This window comes from Bufo gargarizans, chromosome 3, assembly GCF_014858855.1.
Source record: "Bufo gargarizans isolate SCDJY-AF-19 chromosome 3, ASM1485885v1, whole genome shotgun sequence".
NCBI lineage: Eukaryota > Metazoa > Chordata > Amphibia > Anura > Bufonidae > Bufo > Bufo gargarizans.
This window is the reverse complement of record NC_058082.1, coordinates 233,372,432-233,397,868: the sequence shown is the minus strand read 5'-3', so window position 1 is coordinate 233,397,868 and position 25,437 is coordinate 233,372,432. Positions and strand designations below refer to the sequence as shown.

The following is a 25,437-nucleotide window of genomic DNA, read 5'->3' as shown; positions in this document are numbered from 1 at the left end:
AAGGTGATGATGATAACGTGTCAATGGAAGTCACGTGGATGCCCACAAGTGAGGAAGAGGAGGGGAGTTCAGAGGGAGAGAGGAAGCAGCAGAGAGGGAAGAGAAGGAGGAGAGGCAGGCAAAACTTACAGTGCACGGGAGGCAAAAAGCCGACTGCTAATGTATCTGGAGCGAGCCATCTAGCATGCACGATCACTTCTGGCGCTCCCAGGATGCCGGCACATAGCTCCTCAGAGTGGGCTTTTTTTAACGTGTAAGCTGCTGACAAGAGTGTTGCCATCTGCAGCCTGTGCTGTTAACGCATAAGTCGCGGTAAGCCCAACACTCACCTAGGGACGACCACCTTAAGAAGACATCTGGCCTCCCATCACCGAGCCCAGTGGGAGCAATGCCGTCAGAACCCACAAACCCACACTCCCAGCACTCACCGTCCTGCCTCTTCTCCTCTCTCCTCCCATTTGTCCGCCACCCCACCTTCCACCGTATCGTCGTCACGTTCATCTGGCAGAAGGCAGGCTTCCGTGGCCCAAATGTTTGAGCGTAAACAGTTGATGATGCCAGATAACCCTCTTGCCCAACCGCTGACCACTAGTTTGTCGGAAATGCTAGCCCACCAAATACTGTCATATAAACTGTTGGACTCGGAGGCCTTTGGAAAATTTGTGGCTATTGGCACACCGCAATGGAAGGTCAACAGAAGGAAATATTTCTCCCAGAAGGGATCTCAGAGTTATATGGCCACGTTCAGTGGCAAGTGAATATATCTCCAGCACACAGTGTCGGTGCCAAGATACATCTGACCACAGACACGTGGTCCATCAAATAAAGGCAGGGAAGGTACATACATTTTACTGCCCACTGGGTGTACCTTCTGACAGCCGACAAGCATGCAACCCGTGGCTTCCGTTTGGATTTCATGTTACCGCCACGGATTGCATGCAGGCCTGCCTCTTCTTCTCCTCCTACACCATCATCTGTCTCCTTCTCAGCTGACTCCTCCTTTTCCAGTGCTACTGCCTCTTCCGATGCACCCCCCAAGCTCCCCAGAACCTATTTGACGTGCCAGGTGAGATGTAGTCATTCGTGCTGCGCATGTTGTGCCTGGAAGTCAAGAGCCACACAGGTCGTACACTGCTTTCAGCTGTGCGGTCACAGGCCGATCAATGGCAAACCCCACTGAATTTGACAGTTGGTAAAATGGTGTGCAACAACAGTGCCAATCTGCTGAGCGTGCTGAAACAGGGCAAAATGACACACATGCCGTGCATGGCACACGTCTTGAACTTAGTCGTGCAACGATTCGTTGCCAAATACCCGGGGATCCAGAACGTTTTGAGGCAGGCCAGGAAAATCTCTGGTCATTTTAGAAGATCTTACACAGCCATGGCTCGCCTTGCTGACGTGCAGCGCCGACACCACCTGCCCGTCAGACGTCTGAATTGTGACTGCTCGACGTGCTGGAACTCCACCTTGTATATGCTTGTTAGGATTCTTCAGCATCATCGTGCCGTTAACGACTACCTATACGAACTCTGCAGCAGGACAGGTTCTGGGGAGCTTGGTTACTTTTCATCGCGCCAGTGGCTGCTCATGCGCGACACATGCAAACGTCTGCGGCCATTTGATGAGATCACCAAACTGGGCAGTCGTAGCCATGGTGCCATTAGTAACATTGTACCTTACGCCTTTTTTTCTGGAGCGTGCATTGCGTAGTGTTATTGATTAAGCCATCGAGGAGCAGGAGCTGGAAGTTGAGGTAGTCGCAATGCTGAATTAATTCCCTGGGGGGCTACTCTATCTGAGACAAGTCAGCAGGAGTCTTAAGAGGAGTTAAAGGAGGATGGTGGCTGGGGGGATGAGGAGGAGCAAGAAGAGCAGGCTTTGAGGGGGACTTTAAACCTTTTGGGGATACCTAGTGTTGTCCGTGGCTGGGGGGAGGAGACCGAGAACAACATGGAACCAGGCCGCTCGACCGCTTACAATTTAGTGAAAATGGGGGCCTTCATGCTCCAGTGTTTGAAGAGGGACCCCTGTATAAAAAGCATAAAGGGAAAGGACCAGTACTGGGTGGCAACGTACTTAGACCCCCGGTACAAACACAAAATGGCGGACATGTTACCAGCATCACAGAGGGCTGGCAGAATGCAGCATTTCCAGGCCTTGCTGCAAGAAATGCTGCATTCTGCTTATGCGGGTGCTGGCAGAGGAATTTCCACCCACAGCGAAACAGGTGCGCCTGCAAGAAGAGGGCGGTTTGAAGATGTGTTGGGCACTTCGGATATGTGATCATTCTTCTAGCCAACCTATTGACAGACACCCTGCGGATCCAGCCTCATGGACCGCCTAGACCAGTGTTGGCAAACCTATGGCACGGGTGCCAGAGGCGGCACTCAGAGCCCTCTCTGTTGGCACCCACACCCTGAAAAAAGTCTAAGGCATGCCAGTATGCCTAACACTTTTCCTGCCATTCATCAGCGCAGGCGCGCTATGAACAGCACAGGAATCACACAGAATGTAGGCAGGCTATTATAGCTAAATGATAAAGTACATAAAAGATATATTATATTGGACTGTAGTATTCAGGGTAAATTGCCGTGTTGGCACTTTGCAATTAAAGAAGTGGGTTTTGGGTTGCAGTTTGGGCACTTGGTCTCTAAAAGGTTCGCCATCACTGGCCTAGACTGACAAGTGTCCGATTGCATTGGGTTATATGTGGACGCTCTGAGAAGCGAGAAACCCCTGGACTACTAAGTGTGCAGGTTTGACCTGTGGCCAGAGTTAGAACAATTTGCCATGGAACTCTTGGCTTGCCCCTCATTGAGTGTCCTGTCCGAAAGGATGTTCAGCACAGCAGGAAGGATCGTGACCGATAATCACATTTGCCTAGCTCACGACAGTGTGGACTACCTCACATTTCTAAAAATAAATGAGGCATGGATCTCTGAGAAATTCAACACCTGTGACGACCACGTGTAATCGAATTTCCTCATGCCAGCCCACACATATCTGCCACCACCCAGAACAAATAGTAGTCCTTGTCTTTTGTATATATAGCGGCATAAAAGGCCTTTTCTGTCAGGTGAATGCTTAATTTTTGGGGCCTCTACTCCAGTGGCCTACAGTCAAATTTTAATCCAGTGACCACCTAATGTACCTCCAGCCACATAATCACAAGTTCTTTTCTGTCAGGTGAATGCCTAATTGTACCTCTAGCCAAAAAGTTAGTTTGGGTAAATTGTGCCAAATTCTTTAAATCTCATCCGCTTTGCTCCAACTGTAAATGCTGCAAATTTACTTACACTTCTATGGTGGAAAACCCTCAGCATATCCAATGTGGACATACCTCAAAGTGGTTGTTCACCATTGGTGTGCTTTTTTCAGACACCCCAGCATGGCCAGACCTAGAGTGGTGAGCATATTTACCTGTCATATCCCTGCCATTAAATGCTAACTCCATCACTCTCCCTCAGGAGCTGCAGGCCCCAGGTCTCACTGCATCAATTTCCTGTTTGACGGGGGTCACATGATCACTGCAGCCAATGATTGGCAGCAGCGGTGATGTGTTACATACTGCATTTGTCACGTGAACCACTGAACCCACTGATAGGATGCCATGATTTATGTAAAAAACTAAAATCAGACATATAATACATGGCAGTTAAAGCTAGACCTGTACATTACATGGATCTAGAGATCTCTCTATTCATTGGTCAAGACTAGCAGCTCAGGGGTGTTTCCTTTCTTAGGAGGCATGTTATTTATGCTGCAGCTCTCTCTTTCTGTAACTGTTACAGCTTCTAACAATAGATATAATTGTTTGCAGTTGAAGGATGGAGCTGAGCATGTGCCACCACCTCAATAGGTGGACATGCACATTGCTATATAGATTAAACAGTGAAAATAAAAGAATATCTCAAAAGTAACTCGTTTTTCATGCTAAATTATGTTAAAATAACATTTAATGGTGATACGACCCCTTTAACGGTCCATTTACAAAGAGCAATGATCATCAAAATGATCGCTAGTACTAATGCTCATTCCCAATTGTTGCTTTGTGAAAATATGTCCACCGATCAACCGACAAATGAGAGGACCCATTGACTGTCTCGTTTATGCTGGCATAAAAATCATTGTTTGTCGGCAACACATTATTCTGTATAAACAGGGGGCCTGCTACTAGGTGTTTCTGTGATTCTTACCATTGCTGTGCACCGGATCTTGCATCTTGTTTAATGCACTCTGCCTGTCTGCCGCCTGCCCCTGACCTTGTACCTTGTTTACGGACCTCGCTATATTGTCGCTTGCCCTGACCTCAGACTTATTTACGGACTATGTCATACTGCCGCCAGCAGTATATCATTTGCGGAATGAGGTGACGGTTTTATTGGTACCATTTTGAGGGACATACGCCTTTTTGATCACTTGGTGTTGCACTTTTTGTGATGTTAGGTGAAAAAAATGGCTTTTTTTTAGACAGTTTTTATTTTTTATGGTGTTTATCGGACTGGGTGGATCATGTGATGTGATTTATAGAGCCGACTGTCACGGACGCAGCAATACCAAATATGTCTACTTTATTTATTATTTTCTATTTTTAACATTTTTTTTTATTCCTTGGGGAATTTAATTTATTTTTTTACATGTGAAACCTTTTTTTTAAACACTTAATTTTTTTATTTCTTATTATACACTTTTTAAAAAAAATATAGACACTCAAAAAAGTCTGCTTACTGCAATAAAAAAATAGATTTAGTCAATATACAGTGATCCCTCAAGTCACAATGGCCTCAGGATACAATATTTTCAACATACAATGGTCTTTTCTGGCCCATCGTAAGTTGAAACTAGACTCAGCATACAATGCCTCAGACTCAGATCCAACCAATCAAGGTCACTTCTCTGGTAAAATATCTGTCACTAGGGTGTCAAGAGCCACGTCTGACTCCGTTATACCCGGGGTCAGGAAGTCGCAGCGGGTGGCTGCGCGCTCTATGTCTAAAGATCACGGTGTTTCTTAGTGTTTGTTTTCTGTGTTTGCCTTGCTATCCTTTTTGTCTCACTCAGGGATCCGTAGCTTCTCCTCCTCAGCTGTTTCTTGTCTGCCACTCCCAAACTCCTTATATTCTCCTCTCACACTTCTCTTGTTGCCAGTTATAGAGCTTCCTGCCTGGACATCTATGCTGACCCACTGGAGCTGAGAATCTGGTTGTTGTTCCAGAGTGCTACCCTCCGGATCCCTGTTGGGCTTTTGTTGTCTCCTGTTGTTGCCCTCCTGGGATTATATGTTTAGTTTGTATTGTCTGTCCTCCCCTTGGTGTTTTCCTTTAGAGCTAGTGGTGCGGACTAGTGTTCCCACCGCCCTGTTCACTATCTGAAAGGGTTAAGGATGCGCTGGCGCTGTATGAGACCCCCCTTTCCCTTGATGCTGTTATGTCCCTCTCTATCAGGATAGATAGACGTCTTAGGGAGAGATCGAAAATTCCTGAGCAATCGGTAACCTCTCCCAAGCAGCAGTTAGTCTGTACTGACTTGGATGAGCCTATGCAGCTAGGAGGAACTTCTCGTCAGGTCCGTCCTCCTGAGGTTCGCCGTAGGTGGGGGGCTTGTTTTTTCTGTGGGGGAAGGGTCATTTCATTAATGTCTGTCCCTCCTTTTCCCAAAAACAAAAGACCGTCGGAAAACTACTAACCCCAGGCTGTGCGGAGGATGTCAGCCGGGGGGTATACGTTTCCTCCATACGAACATCTCAATTTGTGTTGCCAGCGGTTATTGTTTTTGGTGTTAAGACGGAGTCTATTTCTTTTTTTCTAGACAGTGGTGCAGGGGTAAATTTGATAGATGCCCATTTTGCCCGCACTATGGGTTTGTCTCTCTGTACGCTGCAGAGACCCATTCCCATATTCGCTATTGACTCTGCTCCTCTGTCTCAGAGAAACCTCACTCACGTTGTCCATAACTTACATCTTCGGGTAGGGGACCACCATAAGGAGCGTCTTTCATGTTACGTTCTGGAGGGCCTTCCCTCTCCTGTGGTATTGGGTCTTCCCTGGTTGGTAGCGCACAATCCAGTGGTGGATTGGCAGGCCAGGGAGATATTGGAGTGGAGTGAGCATTGCAGAGAGAATTGCTTAAATAACAATTGCTTAATCGCCTCCATAGCTTCCCTACCTACATTTATTTCTGACTTTGAGGACGTTTTTTCTGAAAAGGGTTGTCAGAAGCTACCACCTCATCGTCCTTATGATTGCCCGGTTAACCTGATTCCCGGTGCAAAATTACCCAAGTCCAGGTTGTATAATCTTTCGGGTCCCGAGAGACAAGCCATGAAAGATTATATCTCCGAGAGTCTGGCCAAGGGACACATCAGACCCTCTTCTTCACCCGTGGCTGCAGGGTTTTTCTTTGTTAAAAAGAAAGATGGGGGCCTGCGTCCTTGCCTAGATTTCCGTGAGCTAAACCGGATAACCGTCCGAGACCCATACCCTCTTCCTCTCATTCCTGACCTTTTTAATCAGATTGCGGGTGCTAGGTGGTTCTCCAAACTTGATCTTAGGGGGGCCTACAATCTGATTCGTATCAAGGAAGGGGATGAGTGGAAGACAGCTTTTAACACCCCTGAGGGGCATTACGAAAATTTAGTCATGCCTTTCGGTCTGACCAATGCCCCTGCTGTCTTCCAACATTTAATGATATTTTTAGTCATCTCATCGGCAGGTTTGTAGTCATATACCTAGATGATATCTTAATTTATTCGGCTGATCTGAAAACACATGAAGTACATGTCAGGCAAGTACTGCAGGTCCTACGGACGAATAAATTATATGCGAAAATTGAAAAATGTGTCTTCGCCGTTCAGGAAATACAATTCCTGGGATATCTATTATCTGCTTCAGGTTTCCGTATGGATCCTGGGAAGGTCCAGGCAATTTTAGATTGGGATCTTCCTGAGAACCTTAAAGCTCTACAACGGTTTTTGGGTTTCGCAAATTTCTACAGAAAGTTTATTAAAAATTATTCAGTGATCGTTAAACCCCTTACTGACATGACTAGGAAGGGGACTGATTTTTCTAAATGGTCTGACGCCGCTAAAATTGCATTTTCCTCTCTAAAAGAGAGATTTACCTCGGCACCTGTCCTAATTCAACCTGATGTCTCCCAGCCTTTTATTGTTGAAGTTGATGCGTCGGAGGTGGGAGTGGGGGCTGTATTGTCTCAGGGTCCGTCTCCTGGCAAATGGCGTCCTTGCGCTTTCTTTTCCAAAAAATTATCTGCAGCAGAAAAGAACTATGATATTGGAAATAGGGAACTGTTGGCGATTAAACTGGCGTTTGAAGAGTGGCGTCACTTCTTAGAGGGAGCAATCCACCCCGTCACGGTAATTACGGATCACAAAAACCTTCTGTACCTAGAATCGGCTAAGCGTCTCACCCCTAGACAAGCTAGGTGGTCGCTATTCTTTACCAGATTTAACTTTGTAATCACCTATCGTCCTGGGGCAAAAAATACCAAGGCAGACGCATTGTCTCGTAGTTTCCCTGGAGGGGGTAATGTTAGTGATCCGGTACCTATTTTACAAAGAGGAGTGGTTGTCTCTGCTGTACACTCTGTTCTAGAGGGAAAGGTGTTAGAGGCCCAGGGGGACGCCCCGGCCTCTTGCCCCTCAGAGAAATTGTTTGTACCGTTAAACCTGCGTCTTGAGTTATTGAAGGAACATCATAATTCGGCACTTGCTGGGCACCCGGGTAGTAAAGCAACCTTGGAGCTATTGTCTCGTCGTTTTTGGTGGCCAAGGTTGCGTCAGGATGTAATAGATTTCGTGTCTACTTGTTCTACTTGTGCACGCGCGAAAGTCTCTCATACACGTCCAGCAGGGTCTTTATTGCCACTTTTCATCCCCAATAGACCATGGACACATCTATCAATGGATTTCATCACTGACTTACCTTTGTCTGCGGGTAAAACAGTTATCTTGGTAGTAGTAGACAGGTTTAGCAAAATGGTACACTTTATTGCGCTACCCGCACTTCCTAATGCTAAGACTCTTGCTCAGGTGTTTATCAGTGAAATCGTGAAGCTTCACGGGGTCCCTTCCGATGTGGTTTCGGATCGGGGAACCCAGTTTATTTCTAAGTTTTGGAAAGCTTTTTGTACCCGTTTAGGGGTACACTTATCCTTTTCCTCAGCTTTCCATCCTCAGTCGAATGGACAGACTGAGCGTACCAACCAAAACCTAGAAACATATTTAAGGTGTTTTGCGTCTGAAAACCAAGAGGTGTGGTCATCATATTTACCGTTAGCCGAGTTTGCCATAAATAATCGCCGTCAGGAATCCACTGGCAAGTCACCATTTCTTGGTGCATACGGTTTTCATCCCCAATTTTGTACTTTCAAAGAGGGGGGGTCTTCTGGGGTTCCCGAAGAGGAACGGTTTTCTTCATCTCTTTCATCGGTATGGCAGAAGGTGCAAGCTAACTTGAAAAATATGAGTGGTAAATACAAATGCATGGCCGATAAGAAACGGTCGCCAGGTCCGGACCTAGGAGTGAATGACTATGTGTGGTTGTCTACTAGGAATATTAAGTTGAAGGTTCCCTCTTGGAAACTGGGTCCTAGGTTCATTGGTCCTTATAAAATTGTAGCCGTCATTAACCCTGTGGCTTTTCGCCTGGAGCTACCTCAGACTTTTAAGATCCATAACGTCTTCCATAAGTCGCTGCTCAAGAAGTATGTTCCACCTCTAGAACCATCACCGCTGCCACCTCCTCCTGTTGTTGTGGATGGTAATCTGGAATTTCAAATATCCAGAATTGTTGATTCTCGTCGGGTCCGCCGCTCTCTTCAGTATCTGGTGCATTGGAGGGGTTACGGTCCCGAGGAAAGAATGTGGGTTCCAGCGTCAGAGGTAAACGCCAACAGGTTGATTCAGGCTTTCCATGTCTCTCATCCGGAGAGACCTGGTCCTGAGTGTCCGGAGGCCCCTCGTGAAAGGGGGGGTACTGTCACTAGGGTGTCAAGAGCCACGTCTGACTCCGTTATACCCGGGGTCAGGAAGTCGCAGCGGGTGGCTGCGCGCTCTATGTCTAAAGATCACGGTGTTTCTTAGTGTTTGTTTTCTGTGTTTGCCTTGCTATCCTTTTTGTCTCACTCAGGGATCCGTAGCTTCTCCTCCTCAGCTGTTTCTTGTCTGCCACTCCCAAACTCCTTATATTCTCCTCTCACACTTCTCTTGTTGCCAGTTATAGAGCTTCCTGCCTGGACATCTATGCTGACCCACTGGAGCTGAGAATCTGGTTGTTGTTCCAGAGTGCTACCCTCCGGATCCCTGTTGGGCTTTTGTTGTCTCCTGTTGTTGCCCTCCTGGGATTATATGTTTAGTTTGTATTGTCTGTCCTCCCCTTGGTGTTTTCCTTTAGAGCTAGTGGTGCGGACTAGTGTTCCCACCGCCCTGTTCACTATCTAGGGCTCATCCTAGGGAAAGCCAGGGTTTTAGGCACGTGATCGGCGTACGGGTGAGGAACCCGTCTAGGGACGACAGGGCAGCCAGGCGCCAGTCGCAAGGTGAGTCAGGGGTCACCACCTTCCCTCTCACTAGGGCAGGGCCTCCCTCTTTTCCTCCCTCCGTGTCACGTATGTGACAGTTACGCCGATCGTGATAATATCTGTATTAGTTGCTAGTTAGCAGCTCTTTTTGACTTTTATATGTAAGTGCAGTACGCCAGTCCCTCAGGGTGAGCAAATGTGAGGTCACGGGGGTCAGTAGGCAGACCAAGGTTTGCTCTTAGTACTCACAGTTTGTAGTATGCCCTGGGCAGGCGTACAGTCAGTGATGAAGAGGCTGGCACGTAGATCCTCTGGGGCACTCTCTAGATATAGGGACCAGGCCGGGTGATAGGTTCGGTGCCCTGGGTGTTAAAGGTTTAGCGTGCCTGTGGCAAGATCCCTTACAGTTCGTGATGCCAGTGCCAGTAATGGTGGCACACTGATTGTTTGGAGGAAAAAAGGATGTAGGTATACACGATTGTAGTGAACTAGAATTCTTCTTTACTGAACAGTTCAACTATGTACAAGCTTCAGACAGTTCCATATGAAGAATATTTGGTAACAGGCAGGCTTTACATAAATGGCAGGTAGAATCCTAGCAAGATAACTCAGAGGGAAATAAACTCACAGATCAGGCTGTACTTTCTGCAGATCCTTTCTGGCTTTCTCCAAGGCCTGTATGCCTAATAGCTGGCTTTATCCTTGGGTAGGGAAACCTCCTCTGGCATAAATCCTCTTGCTGACAATAAACTTCTGCCCCTGAGATTTCCACTTGGCTGGATAGGATTACCACTGCTCTGTACTTTGCAAGATGCAGGATAACTTCAGGAGGAAACTTCTTATCCTGGACGCAGGTTAGGAACCTGGACTATCTAGCTGCATGTTAGAAGCTGACACTCAGCTACTACTTGACTAAAGTGAACACTGGCCTCTAACACCCTAACACTGGACCTGTCTATATATAATAGGGGGTTCCCTAGCTCCCTCTAAAGCTTAGGAGGAGGAACTACACCCCTAGCAGGCCTGGTAAACAGGAGATAACATAAAAATATACATTACAATGCAATACAAAATACCTTGACCATGTTTCACAGGAGCCAGGAGGTGGAGAACAACATGACCCAATTGACCCTTGAGTAGTGCCCACCTTTAAGTAGTGGGACACTACATAAGGACTTGTTTTAGCTGCCTTAGTTATCTGCTTATTTTTCTCAAATCTTCATTTTCTCTTATCGTGGATGACAATTTGTGGCTTTGGAACCAGTAACTTAACTTACAATTTTTTCAACATACAATTAATATTGTAACTTGAGGGACCACTGTATAAGGATTTGCTTAGTAATGATCTAGGAAAATACTCCCAACATATATGTTGAACGTGTCCACAGGCTATAATGGATCCAATCTATGAAAAACGTTATAGATCAGGTATACATTTAAGTGGTATAAGTTGATTTTCTTTTTCACACTCAATTGAAAAACCTATTTGACTACAATTTGTAATGCAATTGGATTGCATGACGCTAGCACATAGGACAGAAGAGTTTCATAATATGCATTACAAACATGGTGTATACAGTAGGAGTCCAGAGCATAGGGAAGACTTTATTTCTGGGCATGTACGTGTATATCCTTTTTGTATGCTCACTTGATTTAGATTAATTTGAAATAAGACACATTTTACACTTACTGTAGATTGTAAAGTTCCATTAAGTGCAAGAATAGAAAAAAAGAAGCCATAAACTATAAAAAAGAGAACATAACTTGTAACTTTGTTGGCAAGACAACTCCCATGACTGACAAATTTGAATAAATATCATTGTAAAGCAGAATGGGTTCAATTAGGAGCACTAGCTTCTCTCATGTATAACCTTCACATTGCACCTTAAGCCCGAGACCTATAAACTGCCCATATCCCACTAAGTAATATCTATGAGGGCAGCTGAATGTCCCTCAACATCTGTCATCAGGAGAAACATCTGATCATTTGTTTCCTCAAATGACAGGCATCGCCAGATGTACCTGACAGCGCAGTATACTCTTCTCCACTTCGGCAATAAACTTTCATACAAATTTAGCTGGTTTAAAAGGAATGTGTCACAGAAATTTTATTTCTGCCAGTATTAAAACCAAATAGTGACACATTATTTTTTTCTAATCTGTTTTTGCATTCTAATTTGTGATCTTTAATTATCTTATATTCCCTGAACATGAGTATGGGGGCTGCCATCTTGCCTGAGCTGTTGTTAACAGCATTTAGAGATATGCTTTACAGCAGCTACATGGGCCATATACACAATGGACAGGAGGGGACCTCATTAACTTCTATAAAAGAGTTTTCCAGGCATGCTCTGTGATCGGTGCAGAGGTCAGGAGGGAGTAGATAAGCTATTGTGAATTGTGGATCCTGTTTTATCTATATATATAGTAGGTGATATCTGTCATTCTAACCTTGCCTGCAATGATCAGAAGATAACTGCAGTAAAGTGATCTGTACAGACCATAAAGTGGCACTCATTATTAGCCTTGAGTAGTCAGTGTGAAAACTGCAGGATTTAATATAGGTAGTAACATGGTAAATTAAAAATAAAATCAGCAAAAATGCTTTAAAAAGTTAAACAATAGGCTATTTTCTGATGACACATTCCCTTTGTGCATGCACGTTTATGGGGGAGTCAGAGAACTTAAAGGGAACCTGTCACCGATTTGATACATATGCAAATTAACCTGAGATGAGTCCTGTCCCTGAGATGAGTCAGGGACAGGACACATCTCAGGTTAATTTGCATATGTGTATTTTATATTATGGTACTGCGCGATGCACTCCCTATCCACCTTCACTGTCTGTCAGTGCCCTAAAAACACGATCTACAGTAGCTATACAACTTCAGATTGGTGATTACCTGTTTCTGAGTTCTTATTTATTCGACTGTATATCCGTGCCTTTTTTCTCGCTCTCGCATCAACATGAAGGAGATTCAGGAGGCTAAACCCTATTGCTTTTACTTTTACTGAGCTTGCCCCGGCCGGCGGCACAGCTCTGTTTTAAAAGTTTGCTCGCTCGCGCTCACAGGGAGCGCTGTGTGACGTCACAGTAAGAGTTAAGTATAGCTAGGAGGACCAAAGTTACTCCAACGCATTTCGAATAAAACGTTATTCTTCATCAGGGAGATGAAGGGGCAAGCTCAGTAAAAGTAAAAACAATAGGGTTCCGCCTCCTGAATCCCCTTCATGTTGATTTGGGAGCGAGAAAAAAGGCACGAATATACAGTCGAATAAACAAAAACTCAGAAACAGGTAATCACCAATCTGAAGTTATAAAGCTACTGTAGATTGTGTTTTTAGGGCACTGACAGACGGTAAAGGTGGAAAGGGAGTGCATCGCGCAGTACCATAGTATAAAATACACGTGTCACTTTTGAATAGCAGCGGTGGCGATACCGCTGCGGTACCTCAGCGTTAGTAATTAGGAGTGCAAGCGCCTGTGTAATAGAGAAAAAATAATTTGCATATGTATCAAATTGAGTTTTTTACACAATAAAAGCACACAGAGCTATGGGGACTGGGTATTGCGGATGTGCTAGCAGCCATCTAGCAACCTATGTCCTCAGCTCTATACACAAAATCCCGGTGACAGGTTCCCTTAACAGCTACATAAAGTGTATAGCAAACTATAAACATATAAAAAATAAAAATAAAGCCTCATTCATACATCAGTGTTCCATGGACGTGTGCTGTACATATTCTCCACGGACAGCACATTATTCACACATCAGTGTTTTACCATGGTCCGTGGGTCCATTTATTTTAAGCACGGAGGCATGCTCTATTTTGTCCATGTTCACAAATCCATCACGCCCATTATAGTCTGTGGGCCCATGAAATCCACGGATGCAACACGGATGCCATCCGTGTTTCATCTGTGTTTCACGGATCATTAAGAAGAGATGCTTTGAAAATTATTTTACAGCTGTTCAGAGTCAGTGAAACACAGATGCAACAAGGACAGCAAAAAACACGGACACACGGACCCAACACGGATCCATCACGAACATCTTCACAAAGGCATCACTGACTATCTGTTCACGGATTTAAGCATGGACACGGACGTGTGAATGAGGGTTAATGCTTAAAATTAAAACACTAGATCTGGTGTATCCATCTAGGCATGTATTGTAGTTTGGACTACGTTCTAATTCTGTTCTGTAGTTGGTTCAGGTTCATAGCTTTAATCATGTATGATACAGATGTAGCAGGGTTAACACACACACTTGGTGAGTTATCACATCTAGTTAACGCGTTGTCAATGTGACTGTTATCTCTGCTGCATCTGTATGCATCACTACTAGGGATGAGCGAACTCGAACTGTATAGTTCGGGTTCGTACCGAATTTTGGGGTGTCCGTGACACGGACCCGAACCCGGACATTTTCGTAAAAGTCCGGGTTCGGGTTCGGTGTTCGTCGCTTTCTTCGCGCTTTTGTGACGCTTTCTTGGCGCTTTTTGAAAGGCTGCAAAGCAGCCAATCAACAAGCGTCATACTACTTGCCCCAAGAGGCCATCACAGCCATGCCTACTATTGGCATGGCTGTGATTGGCCAGAGCACCATGTGACCCAGCCTCTATTTAAGCTGGAGTCACATAGCGCCGCCCGTCACTCTGCTCTGATTAGCGTAGGGAGAGGTTGCGGCTGCGACAGTAGGGCGAGATTAGGCAGATTAACTCCTCCAAAGGACTTGATTAACTGATCGATCTGCAGCTGTGGATCATTGAGCTGCTGATCCTCAATTGCTCACTGTTTTTAGGCTGCACAGACCGTTTGTCAGTCTCATTTTTCTGGGGTGATCGGCGGCCATTTTGTGTCTTGTGGTGCGCCAGCACAAGCTGCGACCAAGTGCATTTAACCCTCAATGGTGTGGTTGTTTTTTGGCTAAAGCCTACATCAGGGTGAAGCTGTCACACCAAGTGCATTTAACCAGCAATAGTCTGTTCATTTTTTGGCCATATACAAAATCAGGGGCAAGCTGCGCCTGTCACCAAGTGCATTTAACCCTCAATGGTGTGGTTGTTTTTTGGCTAAAGCCTACATCAGGGTGAAGCTGTCACACCAAGTGCATTTAACCAGCAATAGTCTGTTCATTTTTTGGCCATATACAAAATCAGGGGCAAGCTGCGCCTGTCACCAAGTGCATTTAACCCTCAATGGTGTGGTTGTTTTTTGGCTAAAGCCTACATCAGGGTGAAGCTGTCACACCAAGTGCATTTAACCAGCAATAGTCTGTTCATTTTTTGGCCATATACAAAATCAGGGGCAAGCTGCGCCTGTCACCAAGTGCATTTAACCCTCAATGGTGTGGTTGTTTTTTGGCTAAAGCCTACATCAGGGTGAAGCTGTCACACCAAGTGCATTTAACCAGCAATAGTCTGTTCATTTTTTGGCCATATCCCAGTCTAATTCTGTCACTAAATCCATACCGGTCACCCAGCGCCTAAATACTAGGCCTCAAATTTATATCCAGCTAAATCTGTCCCTAGTGCTGTAGCTGGGCGAGTTATTTAGTGTCCGTTCAAGCACATTTCTTGTTCTGGGTTGAAATACAATTCTCAATTTAGCAATTTCATAATTTAGTGGTTTCTGCTATATCAGAGCTCTTTGAAATCTATCCCAAAAAGGGTATATAATATTGAAGGTGCACATAGGGTCATTCAGAGTAACTTCACACACACCCGCTACTGTGTATTTCCAAGTCTAATTCTGTCACTAAATCCATACCGGTGACCCAGCGCCTAAATACTAGGCCTCAAATTTAATTCCCTCTAAATCTCTCGTTACCCACCGCTGTACTGTTGTTGCTGGGCAAGATATTTAGTGTCCGTCAAAGCACATTTTTTGTTCTGGGTTGAAGTACAATTCCCAATTTAGCAATTTCATAATTTAGTGGTTTCTGCTATATCAGAGCTATTTGAAATCTATCCCAAAAAGGGTATATAATATTGAAGGTGCACATAGGGTCATTCAGAATAACTTCACACACACCCGCTACTGTGTATTTCCAAGTCTAATTCTGTCACTAAACCCATACCTGTCACCCAGCGCCTAAATACTAGGCCTCAAATTTAAATCCCTCTAAATCTCTCGTTACCGTTGTCCTGTTGTAGCTGGGAAAGTTATTTAGTGCCCGTCAAAGCACATTTTTTGTTCTGGGTTGAAGTACAATTCCCAATTTAGCAATTTCATAATTTAGTGGTTCCTGCTATATCAGAGCTATTTGAAATCTATCCCAAAAAGGGTATATAATATTGAAGGTGCACATAGGGTCATTCAGAATAACTTCACACACACCCGCTACTGTGTATTTCCAAGTCTAATTCTGTCACTAAATCCATACCGGTGACCCAGCGCCTAAATACTAGGCCTCAAATTTAATTCCCTCTAAATCTCTCGTTACCCACCGGTGTACTGTTGTTGCTGGGCAAGATATTTAGTGTCCGTCAAAGCACATTTTTTGTTCTGGGTTGAAGTACAATTCCCAATTTAGCAATTTCATAATTTAGTGGTTTCTGCTATATCAGAGCTATTTGAAATCTATCCCTAAAAGGGTATATAATATTGAAGGTGCACATAGGGTCATTCAGAATAACTTCACACACACCCGCTACTGTGTATTTCCAAGTCTAATTCTGTCACTAAACCCATACCTGTCACCCAGCGCCTAAATACTAGGCCTCAAATTTAAATCCCTCTAAATCTCTCGTTACCGTTGTCCTGTTGTAGCTGGGAAAGTTATTTAGTGCCCGTCAAAGCACATTTTTTGTTCTGGGTTGAAGTACAATTCCCAATTTAGCAATTTCATAATTTAGTGGTTCCTGCTATATCAGAGCTATTTGAAATCTATCCCAAAAAGGGTATATAATATTGAAGGTGCACATAGGGTCATTCAGAATAACTTCACACACACGCTTCTGTGCATTTCCAAGTCTAATTCTGTCACTAAATCCATACCGGTGACCCAGCGCCTAAATACTAGGCCTCAAATTTAATTCCCTCTAAATCTCTCGTTACCCACCGCTGTACTGTTGTTGCTGGGCAAGATATTTAGTGTCCGTCAAAGCACATTTTTTGTTCTGGGTTGAAGTACAATTCCCAATTTAGCAATTTCATAATTTAGTGGTTTCTGCTATATCAGAGCTATTTGAAATCTATCCCTAAAAGGGTATATAATATTGAAGGTGCACATAGGGTCATTCAGAATAACTTCACACACACCCGCTACTGTGTATTTCCAAGTCTAATTCTGTCACTAAATCCATACCGGTGACCCAGCGCCTAAATACTAGGCCTCAAATTTAATTCCCTCTAAATCTCTCGTTACCCACCGGTGTACTGTTGTTGCTGGGCAAGATATTTAGTGTCCGTCAAAGCACATTTTTTGTTCTGGGTTGAAGTACAATTCCCAATTTAGCAATTTCATAATTTAGTGGTTTCTGCTATATCAGAGCTATTTGAAATCTATCCCTAAAAGGGTATATAATATTGAAGGTGCACATAGGGTCATTCAGAATAACTTCACACACACGCTTCTGTGCATTTCCAAGTCTAATTCTGTCACTAAATCCATACCGGTGACCCAGCGCCTAAATACTAGGCCTCAAATTTAAATCCCTCTAAATCTCTCGTTACCCACCACTGTACTGTTGTTGCTGGGCAAGATATTTAGTGTCCGTCAAAGCACATTTTTTGTTCTGGGTTGAAGTACAATTCCCAATTTAGCAATTTCATAATTTAGTGGTTTCTGCTATATCAGAGCTATTTGAAATCTATCCCTAAAAGGGTATATAATATTGAAGGTGCACATAGGGTCATTCAGAATAACTTCACACACACGCTTCTGTGCATTTCCAAGTCTAATTCTGTCACTAAATCCATACCGGTGACCCAGCGCCTAAATACTAGGCCTCAAATTTAAATCCCTCTAAATCTCTCGTTACCCACCGCTGTACTGTTGTTGCTGGGCAAGATATTTAGTGTCCGTCAAAGCACATTTTTTGTTCTGGGTTGAAGTACAATTCCCAATTTAGCAATTTCATAATTTAGTGGTTTCTGCTATATCAGAGCTATTTGAAATCTATCCCTAAAAGGGTATATAATATTGAAGGTGCACATAGGGTCATTCAGAATAACTTCACACACACGCTTCTGTGCATTTCCAAGTCTAATTCTGTCACTAAATCCATACCGGTCACCCAGCGCCTAAATACTAGGCCTCAAATTTATATCCCGCTGAATTTGAATACAATACATTGGGCCAAATAATATATTTGTTGTTGTGGTGAACCATAACAATGAGAAAAACATCTAGTAAGGGACGCGGACGTGGACATGGTCGTGGTGGTGTTAGTGGACCCTCTGGTGCTGGGAGAGGACGTGGCCGTTCTGCCACATCCACACGTCCTAGTGTACCAACTACCTCAGGTCCCAGTAGCCGCCAGAATTTACAGCGATATATGGTGGGGCCCAATGCCGTTCTAAGGATGGTAAGGCCTGAGCAGGTACAGGCATTAGTCAATTGGGTGGCCGACAGTGGATCCAGCACGTTCACATTATCTCCCACCCAGTCTTCTGCAGAAAGCGCACAGATGGCGCCTGAAAACCAACCCCATCAGTCTGTCACATCACCCCCATGCATACCAGGGAAACTGTCTCAGCCTCAAGTTATGCAGCAGTCTCTTATGCTGTTTGAAGACTCCGCTGGCAGGGTTTCCCAAGGGCATCCACCTAGCCCTTCCCCAGCGGTGAAAGACATAGAATGCACTGACGCACAACCACTTATGTTTCCTGATGATGAGGACATGGGAATACCACCTCAGCATGTCTCTGATGATGACGAAACACAGGTGCCAACTGCTGCGTCTTTCTGCAGTGTGCAGACTGAACAGGAGGTCAGGGATCAAGACTGGGTGGAAGACGATGCAGGGGACGATGAGGTCCTAGACCCCACATGGAATGAAGGTCGTGCCACTGACTTTCACAGTTCGGAGGAAGAGGCAGTGGTGAGACCGAGCCAACAGCGTAGCAAAAGAGGGAGCAGTGGGCAAAAGCAGAACACCCGCCGCCAAGAGACTCCGCCTGCTACTGACCGCCGCCATCTGGGACCGAGCACCCCAAAGGCAGCTTCAAGGAGTTCCCTGGCATGGCACTTCTTCAAACAATGTGCTGACGACAAGACCCGAGTGGTTTGCACGCTGTGCCATCAGAGCCTGAAGCGAGGCATTAACGTTCTGAACCTGAGCACAACCTGCATGACCAGGCACCTGCATGCAAAGCATGAACTGCAGTGGAGTAAACACCTTAAAACCAAGGAAGTCACTCAGGCTCCCCCTGCTACCTCTTCTGCTGCTGCCGCCTCGGCCTATTCTGCTGCTGCCGCCTCGGCCTCTTCCTCCGCCTCTGGAGGAACGTTGGCACCTGCCGCCCAGCAAACAGGGGATGTACCACCAACACCACCACCACCACCTCCGTCACCAAGCGTCTCAACCATGTCACACGCCAGCGTTCAGCTCTCCATCTCACAAACATTTGATAGAAAGCGTAAATTCCCACCTAGCCACCCTCGATCCCTGGCCCTGAATGCCAGCATTTCTAAACTACTGGCCTATGAAATGCTGTCATTTAGGCTGGTGGACACAGACAGCTTCAAACAGCTCATGTCGCTTGCTGTCCCACAGTATGTTGTTCCCAGCCGGCACTACTTCTCCAAGAGAGCCGTGCCTTCCCTGCACAACCAAGTATCCGATAAAATCAAGTGTGCACTGCGCAACGCCATCTGTAGCAAGGTCCACCTAACCACAGATACGTGGACCAGTAAGCACGGCCAGGGACGCTATATCTCCCTAACTGCACACTGGGTAAATGTAGTGGCAGCTGGGCCCCAGGCGGAGAGCTGTTTGGCGCACGTCCTGCCGCCGCCAAGGATCGCAGGGCAACATTCTTTGCCTCCTGTTGCCACCTCCTCCTTCTCGGCTTCCTCCTCCTCTTCTTCCACCTGCTCATCCAGTCAGCCACACACCTTCACCACCAACTTCAGCACAGCCCGGGGTAAACGTCAGCAGGCCATTCTGAAACTCATATGTTTGGGGGACAGGCCCCACACCGCACAGGAGTTGTGGCGGGGTATTGAACAACAGACCGACGAGTGGTTGCTGCCGGTGAGCCTCAAGCCCGGCCTGGTGGTGTGTGATAATGGGCGAAATCTCGTTGCAGCTCTGGGACTAGCCAATTTGACGCACATCCCTTGCTTGGCGCATGTGCTGAATTTGGTGGTGCAGAAGTTCATTCACAACTACCCCGACATGTCAGAGCTGCTGCATAAAGTGCGGGCCGTCTGTTCGCGCTTCCGGCGTTCACATCCTGCCGCTGCTCGCCTGTCTGCGCTACAGCGTAACTTCGGCCTTCCCGCTCACCGCCTCATATGCGACGTGCCCACCAGGTGGAACTCCACCTTGCACATGCTGGACAGACTGTGCGAGCAGCAGCAGGCCATAGTGGAGTTTCAGCTGCAGCACGCACGGGTCAGTCGCACTACAGAACAGCACCACTTCACCACCAATGACTGGGCCTCCATGCGAGACCTGTGTGCCCTGTTGCGCTGTTTCGAGTACTCCACCAACATGGCCAGTGGCGATGACACCGTTATCAGCGTTACAATACCACTTCTATGTCTCCTTGAGAAAACACTTAGGGCGATGATGGAACAGGAGGTGGCCCAGGAGGAGGAGGAGGAGGATGAGGAAGAGGGGTCATTTTTAGCACTTTCAGGCCAGTCTCTTCGAAGTGACTCAGAGGGAGGTTTTTTGCAACAGCAGAGGCCAGGTACAAATGTGGCCAGCCAGGGCCCACTACTGGAGGACGAGGAGGACGAGGATGAGGAGGAGGTGGAGGAGGATGAGGATGAAGCATGGTCACAGCGGGGTGGCACCCAACGCAGCTCGGGTCCATCACTGGTGCGTGGCTGGGGGGAAAGGCAGGACGATGACGATACGCCTCCCACAGAGGACAGCTTGTCCTTACCCCTGGGCAGCCTGGCACACATGAGCGACTACATGCTGCAGTGCCTGCGCAACGACAGCAGAGTTGCCCACATTTTAACCTGTGCGGACTACTGGGTTGCCACCCTGCTGGATCCACGCTACAAAGACAATGTGCCCACCTTACTTCCTGCACTGGAGCGTGATAGGAAGATGCGCGAGTACAAGCGCACGTTGGTAGACGCGCTACTGAGAGCATTCCCAAATGTCACAGGGGAACAAGTGGAAGCCCAAGGCCAAGGCAGAGGAGGAGCAAGAGGTCGCCAAGGCAGCTGTGTCACGGCCAGCTCCTCTGAGGGCAGGGTTAGCATGGCAGAGATGTGGAAAACTTTTGTCAACACGCCACAGCTAACTGCACCACCACCTGATACGCAACGTGTTAGCAGGAGGCAACATTTCACTAACATGGTGGAACAGTACGTGTGCACACCCCTCCACGTACTGACTGATGGTTCGGCCCCATTCAACTTCTGGGTCTCTAAATTGTCCACGTGGCCAGAGCTAGCCTTTTATGCCTTGGAGGTGCTGGCCTGCCCGGCAGCCAGCGTTTTGTCTGAACGTGTATTCAGCACGGCAGGGGGCGTCATTACAGACAAACGCAGCCGCCTGTCTACAGCCAATGTGGACAAGCTGACGTTCATAAAAATGAACCAGGCATGGATCCCACAGGACCTGTCCGTCCCTTGTCCAGATTAGACATTAACTACCTCCCCATAACCATATATTATTGGACTCCAGGGCACTTCCTCATTCAATCCTATTTTTATTTTCATTTTACCATTATATTGCGATGCTACCCAAAGTTGAATGAACCTCTCCTCTGCCTGTGTGCTAGGCCTAAATATATGCCAATGGACTGTTGCAGTGGTGGCTGACATGAAGCCTGATTCTCTGCTATGACATGCAGACTAATTCTCTGCTGACATGAAGCCAGATTGTCTGTTACGGGACCTCTCTCCTCTGCCTGGGTGCTGGGCCTAAATTTATGACAATGGACTGTTGCAGTGGTGGCTGACGTGAAGCCTGATTCTCTGCTATGACATGCAGACTGATTCTCTGCTGTCATGAAGCCAGATTGTCTGTTACGGGACCTTTCTCCTCTACCTGGGTTCTGGGCCTAAATTTATGAAAATTGACTCTTACAGTGGTGGGTGACGTGAAGCCTGATTCTCTGCTATGATATGAAGACTGATTCTCTGCTGACATGAAGCCAGATTGTCTGTTACGGGACCTTTCTCCTCTGCCTGGGTTCTGGGCCTAAATTTATGAAAATTGACTCTTACAGTGGTGGGTGACGTGAAGCCTGATTCTCTGCTATGATATGAAGACTGATTCTCTGCTGACATGAAGCCAGATTGTCTGTTACGGGACCTTTCTCCTCTGCCTGGGTTCTGGGCCTAAATTTATGAAAATTGACTCTTACAGTGGTGGGTGACGTGAAGCCTGATTCTCTGCTATGATATGAAGACTGATTCTCTGCTGACATGAAGCCAGATTGTCTGTTACGGGACCTTTCTCCTCTGCCTGGGTTCTGGGCCTAAATTTATGAAAATTGACTCTTACAGTGGTGGGTGACGTGAAGCCTGATTCTCTGCTATGATATGAAGACTGATTCTCTGCTGACATGAAGCCAGATTGTCTGTTACGGGACCTTTCTCCTCTGCCTGGGTTCTGGGCCTAAATTTATGAAAATTGACTCTTACAGTGGTGGGTGACGTGAAGCCTGATTCTCTGCTATGATATGAAGACTGATTCTCTGCTGACATGAAGCCAGATTGTCTGTTACGGGACCTTTCTCCTCTGCCTGGGTTCTGGGCCTAAATTTATGAAAATTGACTCTTACAGTGGTGGGTGACGTGAAGCCTGATTCTCTGCTATGATATGAAGACTGATTCTCTGCTGACATGAAGCCAGATTCTCTGTTACGGGACCTCTCTCCTCTGCCTGGGTGCTGGGCCTAAATTTATGACAATGGACTGTTGCAGTGGTGGCTGACGTGAAGCCTGATTCTCTGCTATGACATGCAGACTGATTCTCTGCTGACATGAAGCCAGATTCTCTGTTACGGGACCTCTCTCCTCTGCCTGTGTGTGTGCTGGGCCTAAATATATGCCAATGGACTGTTGCAGTGGTGGCTGACGTGAAGCCTCATTCTCTGCTATGACATGCAGACTAATTCTCTGCTGACATGAAGACAGATTCTCTGTTACGGGACCTCTCTCCTCTGCCTGGGTGCCGGGGCCTAAATATCTGAGAATGGACTGTTCCAGTGGTGGGTGACGGGAAGCCAGATTCTCTGCTATGGAACCTCTCTCCAATTGATTTTGGTTAATTTTTATTTATTTAATTTTTATTTTAATTCATTTCCCTATCCACATTTGTTTGCAGGGGATTTACCTACATGTTGCTGCCTTTTGCAGCCCTCTAGCTCTTTCCTGGGCTGTTTTACAGCCTTTTTAGTGCCGAAAAGTTCGGGTCCCCATTGACTTCAATGGGGTTCGGGTTCGGGACGAAGTTCGGATCGGGTTCGGATCCCGAACCCGAACATTTCCGGGATGTTCGGCCGAACTTCTCGAACCCGAACATCCAGGTGTTCGCTCAACTCTAATCACTACCCTTAAAACAATTATAATTGCAATGCCTCCGTTACTTGAAACATACAAATGTAAACATTACCAACATCAATGCAAATCTTTTTTGGGGTTTGTTTTTTTGTCTGTCTTAAAGCTGTAACCCATATATATCAATATATATTCCCTAATACCTATTTTATAACATATACTGTGTCTTTTCGTAAAGCAAGTAGAATGAATGTTTTCCTGGGAATAGACTCATTCTGATATAGAATAGTGACAGCAGTTAATGTAGTCTTCCTAGTCTAGCCTTGTTTTTCTTATTTATTATTATTTCTAATTATTTATACTTTTTATCTAAAAATTGTCATCAGCATTCTTTGTTCAACTTGTCTGTCTGGTATGTTTAACTGACATATACTGTGAGTTTTCCTACTAGATCTGCCAGAAGCTAGTCCCAATTATACTCTGTAAAATGATGATCAATCTTGTCATTTCTCCCCCCAAGTTATTATTTTACTTGCATGAATGACACTGTATGCTAGCACACAAAGAAGCAGTAAACCATAGGCCTTCACTCTGCGAGCAAAGCTACAGATTTGGCACCGGTATATACAAACATACAAAATTGAACGCAAACTCTGTTCAGAATTTTTGATTCTACAGAACGGACTCTAAACCACATGCACATGAGTTTAATACGCAACTAATAAACTTCAAAGAAAATAAGCACTTACTTCAGACTCAGCGGGGGAATCTGTGGCACAGCAGCAGTAACACCGAAGACGAAAGAAACCCACATAAAGTTAAGCAGAGCTCCAGCATGCATACTTGATCTAGTAAGAGAAGATATCTTCAGAATGTACACAGCCCCTGAATCTCTCCTATCCTAAAGCACAGCTCACACTATAGCTACAGTGCTCCAAGCTGGCCAGAACCGGCTCACAAGCTATCCTCCTGCACAGCTCCTTTGATTAGTTGCCTGCAAGGGTTTGGGCAGCTCTCTAGGAGGGACTGTAGTGCCAGATCCTAAAGTTTGCAGTCTAGTCAGTCAAGTAATTAGAAACAGTTGTAAATCCAGATGTTTTATTTTGACAGACAAAGTACCCTGTTCAGACTTTTTCCCCTTGAAGAGACAACTTCATTCTTGAAATACCTGCAGTAGGAGTATTGCGGTGTGTCCCACATGCTATATTATATATATATATATATATATATATATATATATATATAACTGGTGTTAACCAGCCGCAGAAGCTGAAAGATTAGCTTTAAAGACTCCCAGCAATAGAGGAAGAAAAAGTTAAATCTATATTCTAAAAAAAAAGGAAAGAAATCAGAAGTTTCTGAACTCCTTAATGTAAATAGGCCATTGTTCTCTGGAGAAGTAATCGCCTTGTGGCCAGTGCTAACAGGAACCTAACCCTGTTATCTGGAGTAAAGCGTAATAATACTGCTAGTGGCTAAATGTTTTCACACACTACTGAAATATTTCATTTTGTGCACTGCAGTTCAGAAACAAACTTGTGCATATGATGATAGAGATAATTTGGGTGACACAATTACTTCAGTCATAATTTAGATAAGAAATCTGAGGTCATGGCAGATAAGGCCTCTTTCACACTTGCGTTGTCCGGATCCGGCGTGTACTCCACTTGCCGGAATTACACGCCGGATCCGGAAAAACGCAAGTGAACTGAAAGCATTTGAAAATGCGTTCAGTGTTACTATGGCAGCCAGGATGCTAATAAAGTCCTGGTTGCCATAGTAGTAGTGGGGAGCGGGGGAGCGGTATACTTACAGTCCGTGCAGCTCTCGGGGCGCTCCAGAATGACGTCAGAGCGCCCCATGCGCATGGATGACGTGCCATGTGATCACGTCACCCATGCGTGTGGGGCGCCCTGACGTCACTCTGGAGCGCCCCGGGAGCCGCACGGACGGTAAGTATACTTCTCCCCACTACACTTTACCATGGCTGCCAGGATTTTAGCGTCTTGGCAGCCATGGTAACCATTCAGAAAAAGCTAAACGTTGGATCCGGCAATGCGCCGAAACGATGTTTAGCTTAAGGCCGGATCCGGATTAATGCCTTTCAATGGGCATTAATTCCGGATCCGGCCTTGCGGCAAGTGTTCAGGATTTTTGGCCGGAGCAAAAAGCGCAGCATGCTGCGGTATTTTCTCCGGCCAAAAAACGTTCCGGTCCTGAACTGAAGACATCCTGATGCATCCTGAATGGA

General features: G+C 45.8%; 1 protein-coding gene across 1 annotated transcript in view; it reads right to left on the bottom strand.

The window, feature by feature from the left end:
* ITGBL1 (integrin subunit beta like 1) overlaps positions 1–24,192 on the bottom strand; it is a 500,642-nt gene extending 476,450 nt beyond the window's left edge. The window contains exon 1 of the mRNA XM_044286160.1: positions 23,936–24,192. Within this exon, the coding sequence (XP_044142095.1) occupies positions 23,936–24,027 (92 nt within the window). The 5' untranslated portion in view covers positions 24,028–24,192. The remainder of the gene's footprint in view (positions 1–23,935) is intronic.
* Between the last annotated feature and the right edge of the window lie 1,245 nt (positions 24,193–25,437).